This window comes from Rhodnius prolixus, unplaced genomic scaffold, assembly GCF_049639745.1.
Source record: "Rhodnius prolixus isolate KJV_2025 unplaced genomic scaffold, Rpr scaffold_14, whole genome shotgun sequence".
NCBI lineage: Eukaryota > Metazoa > Arthropoda > Insecta > Hemiptera > Reduviidae > Rhodnius > Rhodnius prolixus.
The window spans coordinates 1,394,690-1,405,553 of record NW_027411594.1 but is presented as its reverse complement, the minus strand read 5'-3'; the positions used below and the strand labels follow the sequence as shown (position 1 = coordinate 1,405,553).

Genomic DNA, 10,864 nt, shown 5'->3' with positions numbered 1-10,864 from the left:
ATTGTAAAACAAGGTTTATTTTTATTTATTTATTTATTTATTTATTTATTTATTTATTTATTTATTTATTTATTTATTTATTTGTAGTTTACTTTTTTCGCAGAAATTGAATAAAGAAAACGCAAAGAAAAAGGTTGAAGGTAAGGGGGCTTTTAGATTAAGGGAAAAGTCTATCTAGAGTAGACTCCGTAAATCTAATTGTGAATGCACCTGGCTCCAGTAAATGTCTTGTAGTGCAGTTCCTTGGAGGGGATATAGGCTGTAAAATGAAGATTGATATAGGCTGCAATCACATTTAAGGATGTTTACAAGTTTAATTTGAAATGAATTGAATAAAAGATGTGCAGCATGTAGTCTAGGTTATGTTGTGCGATATTAAACACAATATGGGGCCCTTTCTCGTTAATATATCTTTCATTCAGTCAGTAATCCATTCAGGGATGCATTCAGGGGCTATACCTAGGGTTAAGTCCCCTTTTATCCGGTCGCCACATTTGCTAAGCAATATTGCAATCAATTAGTAATTTAAGTACTTCCCCAAGATTACTGCCATCATCTACGATATTTAAGTATAATTTTTAATAATTTAACATTTTCTGTCGTCAATATTAGAGAAGCTTCGTTGTTTGTTGGCGTTACTTATCAAATTTTAGGATTTCACCTGTATGTAAACTTAAAGATAGCATGGCAACGCAAGCGTTTCTAACCTAAGCGTCTCTGGTTTCGATTACCGATATTGGCCTTGATAACAAAAGACTTATATGAACGACACCTAATCGGTGGTTACTTGCAAAGTCAGTCGCTATTTAGGTTGACTGAAGAATAGTAACTGATTAAGTAAGTACAATTATTTATTTTTTAATCATTTCCACATAATACAATTTTAATGCCAGAAGATTGTTCTCATCTGTGCTTAGACTTATAAAACTTATTTATTGATTAAAACTTTGGGGTTTAATGGAATTAAATCGTTTTTAAGTAATAAAATCCTAATACATTTTTAATGTGGAAACTATTAAACTAACTAAGAAATCGTCTCCAGTCAATTGCAATATATATAAAAAATTAATTGGTTGCTGTGTTATCTTATTTTGAATTGGAAAGAACTAAATTAATTCGAAACGTTGGAGAAGGTTGAAGAATTCACGCTTCTTGGTAAAAAAAAAAGAAAATGGAATTAAAAACATATATAAATATGTATTCCACTTAAATATATGTGAAGTTGAAAAAGCAGTATTATGATAGAGTGAAACATTTAGTTCATGAAATGACCACGAGACAACAGCACTTACTAGACACATTTGGAGCAACATTAATAAATAAAATGTTGTTCCCTTAATAAGTGGAGTAAAATTTAAAAAAAACTAATTTCTGTTTGGATTCCACGCATGTAGCCCATCACTACAGTGTTAGGAGCATGGTTAAAGTAAATTTAATCATCGCTGATAATGGTTGAAAGTACAAATTGTGTAAGGAATTCCACAAACGGTGTATTATGATGGACAAAATACTTATTTAGAAAAAGTAAGCTAAATGTTAAATTAGTAAAACGAGGTTTAAGTTGTAAAAAGCATTTATTTAAAAGTGCATGAAAATGCTACTTCTTATGTAAACTACATACATTCATTTATATTGATTAAAAGGTGATTGTGGTACTGAGTTCGATTTCCAATCTAAGTCTTGGATTTTATTTAGTGTTCAATATAGCAAATTTCTTGAAACTTGATGGTTACTAAAGACGCCGCCTAAACAAATAGACATTACTATATTTTACTACATTGTCCACAAAATTACTTGTAAGTATTGAAGGTTTTTTCCAATAATAGGTCTTCCTTGCTCCTCTTCTTCTTCTTCTATTTCTTATTGTTATTGTTTTTTTTGTACTAACGTAAATTACCTAATAGTTAAATTTAATAATCTTAAACAAAAATTAATTTTGTTTCAAGAAAACTGCTTGCTAATTTTGTTTGCCACGGATTGGAACTGCTTGATATGAGATTTAGTTTGACTGAAAAATGCTCTGATTTCTAAAATCTTATATTAGGTGTGTATTAAATTATAATTATTAGTGTAGTATTATTTTCCATTATCCATTGTTTTTATCCAACGCTTTTCAGCTTAAACACAGTAAAAACTCGTCTTTCATCTGTGAAATGATTACCTACATGGGACCTTCATTACATGCAGCAGCACCCCAGTAAATATAAGTTGATTCTCATCCATTCTTTTCGGGTTTATAAAGAAGTCAGGTAATCTAATCTTTCAGTGTGCCTGTGGAACTGTTCGGGTTGTCTTCCTTATAATTTTAAATATGTATATGTAACTTTGCTTACACACTCTACACTTTGAACTTCTTTTTTTTAAGTTTTCCTTCTTACTACTTCGTGTTTCTTTTATTATTTTTATTTTTTTAATATTAATTAAGAGATTAAAAGGAGAAATGAATACAATATTATTAATTAATTCATTTTTTATTGTTATAAAATTATTTATACACTTTTTTTACAATAAATTCATATGAAATCTTTACAAACATTTTTCAACCTTTTATTTTGGTAATAAATAAACAGAAATGATAAAAAAATAGTTTAACATTATCATTTTACAAAGAAAACATGAAACTTTTAACTATCATTTTAATGCTAATGCTAATTTTTAGCATTTAAAAATCAAAATATTCTTTGGAATAAACACTTACCTTTATGTAATGCATTTATAAGTAAATACTTTCAGATAACTACAGTAAAGTAGTAATTATGTGTGAATTATTCCTCTTAGCATTCTCTATGGAATAAAGTAGTAGAGTTAAACCATTCTGTATTCAGTTTTCTTTACAAAAGGTTAAATTTGGTTCAAAAATGATTTATTTAGATTAAAGTTCCCACTAAGAACAACCCTACTCCTGACACTTGCTGGCTGACTAAGTGAGGAAGGTTACACACATGTTATGTGTAGATGTTATTCAAAGTGTTGATAAGTAGTAATAAGTTGTTTTCCATTCAGATTATGTTAACAAAACGATAGACTTCAAAAAATCCAGACCCATAGAGGTGTAACTTAAGTATTCTGTCATTACTCCTTTCTTTGTCTTGAAAATGATGAAAGGTCTTATCAGAATACACTGTCAAGGTAAACACATTGATGTCATTCGTTCGGAAAGCAGAGCTGCAACAGTAGATTTTCGCTGCATTTTCTTGAGAATGATACCTGAATATGCTGTTACAACGTAAGTTTCATGTTACAGTTTTATGATGTGAAAAATATTCTAGAATATAGTTTTAACTTTTTTGTTTACATTTTCAGCTCTTTGTTTCTGTGCAGTAAAGATCAAAGCGTTCCATAAATATTCAGAAATCATGTCATTATGGCCCTGAACGAAAACTGGTGGAAATGAAAAGTAATAAACGGGCTGTTTCTACTTTTCTTGGTTTGTTTGTTGTATTTGAATCGTTTGAGTGTATAAATGTTTGAACTACCTCTGGGACTTGGTTATATGATGGCTTGTAATACTCACCTTGCACTATAAGGTAGTTATTTTTTGTATTTCAGTTTTACTACCTCTTAGTTTACCTTATATTCAAATAAGATTGTGATTATTTCAGTATATCAAAACACAATATGTGCTGAAATTGGCTGCAGGTGTAAACTACATGGATAGTACTAACATCGCGTGAAAGTATTGTAAGTTCATTTGATTTAATAGTGTAGATAGTGCCCTATTCATACTTGAAAAACTAAAACCATCCAAAACTGGTATTTTTCTGGTTCAGTTTAGTGTGGCTATAGAAAGATAACAATTCTGTAACTCCAAGGGAAATGGGTTTATAATTAGAATGTACTTCTTTAATTGAAATATTTATTGTTATATATGGGGTCCCAAGGTGTCTAATGTAACTTTTGTCTTAACCATCCCCATCGCTTCCCAAAAAAGATCCTAAGGGTTCTTCACCAGTCTCACGGTATGCCTACAGAGCTTTAAGTTTACCTTGAGCTCCATTGTTTGCTTCTCTAATTTTAGAGTTAATAAACTGGAAGTGTGCACACAACATAGAATTGAAGAAACAAGGTAGTGGTGCATACCATTTCTTCAATCCCGTCGTCGCAATTTCTCCCTCTAAGCAATGACCATCCTGCTTTCCTTGTACAACCAGATATAGTCAAAACACCTGCCTAAATCCTTTAAACCTGAAGATATCTTTATCATATATCTCCTGTTTTCTCTAATTTCGTTGTACCCTGTGAATGTTGAGAAATTTAGCTTGGTTTCAATCAAGAAAAGTGTTGCTACAAACATGCAAGTTTATACAAATAGGTCGTGGTTCTTGTGTAGCTCTCTCGTCACATTTTAACTTACCCATGTAAAGCATACAATTGTAATTACTCTTTATGAAGAGATTCAGGTTGGTTAGGATTGTACTTCTTCTCTATTCAAAATCGCGTGTTATAAAGTTAGACTGATCCAACAATTTTACTGTCTCGAATAAAAATTGTATAACAAAAGTCCAGTGTATGTTTTGAGAAAACAGTGCGAAGTTTATCTGGGTAATACCTTTTAAGATTTCTTTAAAATAATTACTTTTTTACTTAAACTATTAAGAAAATTTAATATTTTACTCAGAGACATTTCAGAGATACTCTCGAATAAGCCTTTAAACATGGAAATGTCGTCCCGTTTTGATATTAAAAGAAAAATAAGGGAATTATCTGATTGGCTGTAAATATTCAATGTTTAGAGATAGTTACTAAGCAACAACTTTTCAAACTTTTTGGATTTTATTTGGCCAGTCGCTTTCTAATCAATGGAGGTGGATCATCTCTTGAGTTTGTACAGGAGAACGTTTTAAGTTAATTTGAGGTTTTTTGTTTTTAATTTGTAATTTAGTACAGATAAATATTATTAAAATTAATTCTCAGCTTATTGATCGACGCAATCACAGTTCGGTAGGGCAGTTGTATAAGGGTTTTAAAGTATTCAGAAAATACAATTTATTGGTGAGTTACTAGAACTAGATATAAAGATATAGCACTTCAAGTAAAATAAGAATACTTAATTGTACACTTTTGTCCGATTATTATGATATTCAGTGAACAGTCTAAAATAGTTGGCTCTCTTAAAAAAAAAAGGTAATAGGTTTTCCCCATTTCAGGAATTACAATTCAACATGTAACTGGAACCATCATTACCAGCAGATAATTGACTCTGAGATTTATACTTCAATGAAATTGAACAAGGATCAAGCACTCGGGTTTAAGTTAGGCCGTTGCCATAGCTGCAAAGAGTTCATGGTGGTTTCAACTATCAGTCAACTAAAGATTCACTAAGGAAAAAAAAAACAGTATGTCTTCAAAGGCTGAAATTTATATGAATCAACCACCAGAAAGGAAAAAATCAAAAGATCCGTACATAGCAAAGTTAGAAGAAAAACTACCTCTGGTAGAATTAGATCCAGATATTACCTTTGAAGGTTTGGAATTTGCGCCGTATAAAGATTATTTGAGAAGAAAGGAAAGGAATTTTGATGGTTAGTAAAAAAAAATAATTTCTAGTTTAACTTCATAGACAATTTGAATAATTTCAATGAACAAAACTAAATAATTGTAATTCTTCTAAAGCTTCTTTAAAGTTTAAATATATTTTGCTTGAAATAATGCCTTGCAATTTCTTTCTTCAGCTATTTCTTGCTTAAATGTATTTTGCAAATGGGTTGAAGCATGTATTGATCAGTAAGATTATGCAATCTGCTTTGTTCTAGGGGTATCAACTTATGAACTACAAGAAATGGTACTAGCGCTAGCTAAAGATTGTTTAGTGATGAAACTGAAAAATGAGATTTATGAAAATTATTTGAAAAGACAGAATCCTTTTTTTGAAATTGGTAAGAAATTTTGATTCTCTACTTGAAAGTTTGCAAATAATTTTTATGATATTCTTTCAAATTTCACCATAGGCTAATAGATTCCATGAGTTTTGCCAGATAGCCGCCTGAGTAATGATGGATCTGTGTTGTCATCTACATTTAAAGAATCGTTTCCACTTTTTGTGTGATAAATTAGACTTAGACGTTTTTCTTCCCCAAGACCAAGACTCTTAGTCAGACTAGGCGATGATCTGTGATATCTGATGGTTATCTCAGGTGTTACGATTCCATAATTTTAATAGAAAGTCTACATCTTATTTGGTTCAGTATCAACTCTTCTCAGTGTGAGGTCTTTGCTATTCTATGTTGGAGGAACAGGTTCGGAACTTAATTTTTATTAATAGGGATTGATATTAGATCAGTTAAGTTCTCGACTTTCTTCTAAGTTGATATTAGAATGTTCAAGAATAAGTTTAGTCTGTCAAGGGTGTCCTTCTAGAGTGAATACAAGATCTATTTTAGATAATGAGGAGGCAGAAAGATTGGCAAATTATGCGCCTCTCTTTCCTATATAGGTGCAGAACCTGCTGTCGCTAGAGTCAAGATATGTCGTGTCTTTTTCTAGGAACTGCACCTCTCATTAAACTTTTTTTCCTTTAACTTTGCAATGACGTATTAACCAGAGAAACTAACCTAAGTTCCCTTCCTTCTCCTTTATAGTTGCTACCGTTTCTTCAGTTTATGTAGTAATATGGGTTATGCCGTCAGTATGTGTAATTAACTTTAGCCGATTTATGCACTTTGGCTGCCTCTGACAGTATTGTTTCTATTCACTCTGTTCTCTATCAATTCAGAGTTGCACATAGAAAATAATTAACCTAATTTCAGACTGGCTATTAAATTCTCATCATAAGTAATCTTAATTTTTCCCATATACCAAAACTTGGCTACATTCTTCGTTTATTTTTCGTTTCTTAATCACTGTGCGAATATAGCAACCATTCAGCTGGATATGCAGGGTGTTATACCATAATTACTGCTGTTATGATTTCATTACTACTGATTATACATAATCATTCCACATAAATTTCAATATCAATCATACTCTTTGATGCTGCAATGTAGTTTTCAACAATACTATTCTTGTGACTTACTGTCCATTGATGTACTAATGGCTGACCGCATAAAGCAACTTTCTTAAGACCTACAATTCTTTAATATCCTGACACCCAAACTAAGAAATCGTATTTTTGGTCACTAAATATTTTCAGGATTTCCATTTATAATTTGAACTAATTAGATTATCGTGTCTTTTGTATACACTGGTCTCACACCAGTGTTTGGTATATCTTGATACGACTTCATCTAATAGCATCAATCCAGTTTATGTTAAAAACATTTTAGAAAAAGAAGAACCGAAGACGGAACTCACAGAAGAAGAAATAGAAAAGGAAAAATTATTAAAGGAACTGGAAAATTCAGAGTTAAAGATAACAAGTAAAGAACTACTTTGGAGAGATGAGGAGGTGAAAAAACTTGGAAATAAGGACCATGTCTTATTGAGCGAAAAAGAAGAGTTTGTACTTTTTTTTTATCCTTATTAAATAAAAGAATTATCAGCCAACAATATTTATTTTTTAGAGAGTTATATGATTTATTTGTTTAATGCAGGCAACACATCGATTTCCTTGTAACAGTTGTTGAAAAAGAAATAGGCGAACTATATCGAACGGCTAAGAAAAAAGGTAAGCTAGAATATTTTGGCTGAACTAGGTTTTTATATTATGTTCAAAATTATTTTCTAGTAACAGAACTTAAGAAATTTTATTCTTACTGTGATGTCCTTACAGTGACTGACAATGCATTTAAAAAGACGGCCACGACTGAATACTACAAATTACATTCAATGTACAGTTCAATGTTCTAGTTGTTATTCTTAAGGAAAACGATCCACAAGAACATCTTTGAATTAAAATCCCATTTTAAAGAGCAAAATTGAAAGTTTATAACAAAATAGATAATCTGTAGTGTTTCCAAATAGGAAAAAGTGCATTCTATTGCATCCAGTTTTCTAGCAGTTCAGAGATGCACACTGAAACTAATTACCATAATTTTAGTCTGGCTCTTGAATTCTAATCATAAAGTAAACCTAATTTTTCCCGTATACCAAAACGTGACTATATTCTACGTTTATTATTTATCTTTCCAGCAATAAGAGTAATGTACCGCCAACCACAGTCTGTTATACTATAAAATTATACTGACATAATTATTTTATGTTATTGCATCTTGCTTATACTTACTTAATTACTTTTAATTCTAAATTAGAAACATAATTTGAACTAATTAGATTATCGTGTCTTTTGTATACCCAATGCTTTGCTTGGTTAACAAATAATTGTTTTACAAATTGTATGTAAAGCTAACAATGTATTCTTGTAGGTATAGAACATGATAAAAAATATGCTGAAATTCAAGCACAGCAGAAAAGTTTAGAAGAAGAAATTGATAATTTAGAAGAAGGACTTCGTGTATTTCAAAGTATGTTTGGTCAACTATTCACTACTAAACAAAAACGAGCTCAACAAAAAGTTGATCCTAATAAAGTGGCCCAGTTTAGTATATAATTAGTTTTACTATTAATATAGATTTTGGCATAACGGTATTTAACGAGTTTACTTAATTAATGTTTTCATACAATTTCCAAGATATTTCCAGCATGAAACGAAAAGATTAGATAAAAAAGCAAGAAAGATTGGCGTACAAAGTGCCCTGGTTGGTAAAGAATTGAAACGAATGGAACACTGGCGTACCAACAGTTCAACAGTAACGCCAGGAGATTTGGAAGTTTTACAAGTGGAGTGTGAACAGCTTCAGGAGCAGTTGGATAGAAATCAGCATGAATTCTTCAAGCTAAGGACAACGCTAGGTATTTTTTTTAAATATTAATAGTCTTTATTACAAAATATTTAAAAGCGTTTATTGTCGAAAGATTTTTAAAGATTGTAAACAGGAATTCCAATCATTTCTCCTCCTCAAGACTATGCGCGAGGCTTAGGATTCTAGATAAATCACCTTACCCTATGAAGAGAAGAGGCTAATTGTGACGGCCCCGTGTAGTTCTAGTATGATAAAGGTTTTAAGCTTTAGAATTTTCTACCGGCCTATTTTCGCTTAATGTCTATTGGTCTACAAATGCTGTAGGTCTTACAACCAATGTTAATACATTTGGCCGAACTGAGCATCAAAGTAATGTGTACTCATTTCCCTATTAATTTGGAATTCTTAGATTAAGGACTTGCGACATGCCTGGAGTTTTCAATAGCAACTAAATGTAGAACAAAAGTTTTACTCTGACAGCTGAAATCACATTGTGATCGCTAAGGTACAGTCGGCTTGCTTGATATAATTAAATTTAAAACTATGTTTGAAATTCTTTTAAACTATATAATCCTTAAACATTTTAGTCGGTACATAGGAATTTTATTATTGCTATAAGATCTGTCGAAAGAATTCCCTTCAGGTTCCAAGGCGTAGCCTCTAGGCCAAAACGTGTACAAGAGGCAATCCTGCACAACTTGTCTCAGATATTCTGTTCCATTTTTTCGTTTACGAATCAATTTCAGCTAAGCTGTCATTCAGATCCATGATCTTTAGTTATGTGTACAGAAACTGGTGTAGATCAGTGACATGAGTAAAACTTTACTAGTAGCAATACATTGTTTGCAAATTCTATAGATAAGTAAAGTAATCGCCTATTTTTTTCAGGCGGGGCTTAATGTCCAACTGCCATTTACTAGGTGTCGTGAACGGAGGCGTCTAGCAAACGTACTTTACTGTAAATTTCTTTTATTAACCATTAAATAAAATCCAAGGGCTAGACCGGGAATCGAACCCAGTACCACAATGCATATTAGCTTTGCAGGTCTCACCTCTTAACCCGCTCGGCTACCATGGCGCCTAATTCTATAGATACAAGAACAGGGAATCTAAATCAAGACCTACTAGAATAGCACACTACATGGCTGCTACATTATGTTGTTCACGTTACATTCCTGTTTTCTTCTTGATGTTTTTTCTTGCAGATAAATTAAATAGAAAAGTTGATAAAGAAACAGAATTAGCCAGAGAACGAGAAGATCATTTGAAGAAAATCAATAAAAACATGGATAAAATGAAGAAGAAAGTACTAGATATTAAAACAAATCGAGAACTGGTTGGTCTTTTTTTGTACATAACTTGAATTAGCTCAGTAAATATTTATTTCTGGACTAATTAAACACAAGATGAATTTATGAATAAGGTCATTAATGATTTCAGGCAGAAAGAGAATTGAAATCTTTTGAAAAACAACGAAAGAAACTAATGGAAGAGGAATGTAAATTTGAAGTCAGTGATTTTGTACTAATTCATAATTTAGTATCTAACAAACCAGTTTTTACTATCTAAGAAATGTTTTATTTACAGGAAACTTCTGCCCAAAATCAAGAAAAATCTAGTACCAATCATGATTGGAATTTGAAGAAAGCTCGAAGCAGATTTCATATTTCAAAGAACATTGTAGATAATTTTGGGACATTTTAAAGAAAAAAAAAAAATCAATAATTTAGTATTATTAAAGTACTTGAGTCTTGAAGTTAACTTCAAATATTTTAGTGGAAACTTAAAAGACATGTCATTAACATAAGTCTAAATAGTACTTGATAGACAATGTAATGATCATAGAAAATAAATATAAAGTATAAAAACAATTGTTTTTTTTTTGTGAACTGATGCTTTTAGATTTGGAAATACATTCTTCGCATCACGTTAAGATACAACTAAATGGATTCTTATCCAAATAACAATTACTCACTTATAACTTCAGGAGCAGTTGGATAGAAATCAGCATGAATTCTTCAAGCTAAGGACAACGCTAGGTATTTTTTTTAAATATTAATAGTCTTTATTACAAAATATTTAAAAGCGTTTATTGTCGAAAGATTTTTAAAGATTGTAAACAGGAA

General features: G+C 31.1%; 1 protein-coding gene across 1 annotated transcript; it reads left to right on the top strand.

Annotated features, from left to right (window-relative positions):
- The first annotated feature begins 2,972 nt into the window (after window positions 1-2,972).
- LOC141451630 (uncharacterized) lies at window positions 2,973-10,609 on the top strand. The gene is made up of 12 exons (XM_074123087.1): window positions 2,973-3,226; window positions 3,304-3,527; window positions 3,603-3,681; window positions 5,148-5,522; window positions 5,754-5,876; window positions 7,263-7,434; window positions 7,530-7,603; window positions 8,301-8,472; window positions 8,567-8,787; window positions 9,944-10,074; window positions 10,179-10,247; window positions 10,326-10,609. The coding sequence occupies exons 4-12, from the start codon at window positions 5,339-5,341 to the stop codon at window positions 10,440-10,442; spliced, it is 1,263 nt and encodes a 420-aa protein (XP_073979188.1). The 5' UTR covers window positions 2,973-3,226; window positions 3,304-3,527; window positions 3,603-3,681; window positions 5,148-5,338; the 3' UTR covers window positions 10,443-10,609.
- Window positions 10,610-10,864: the final 255 nt, after the last annotated feature.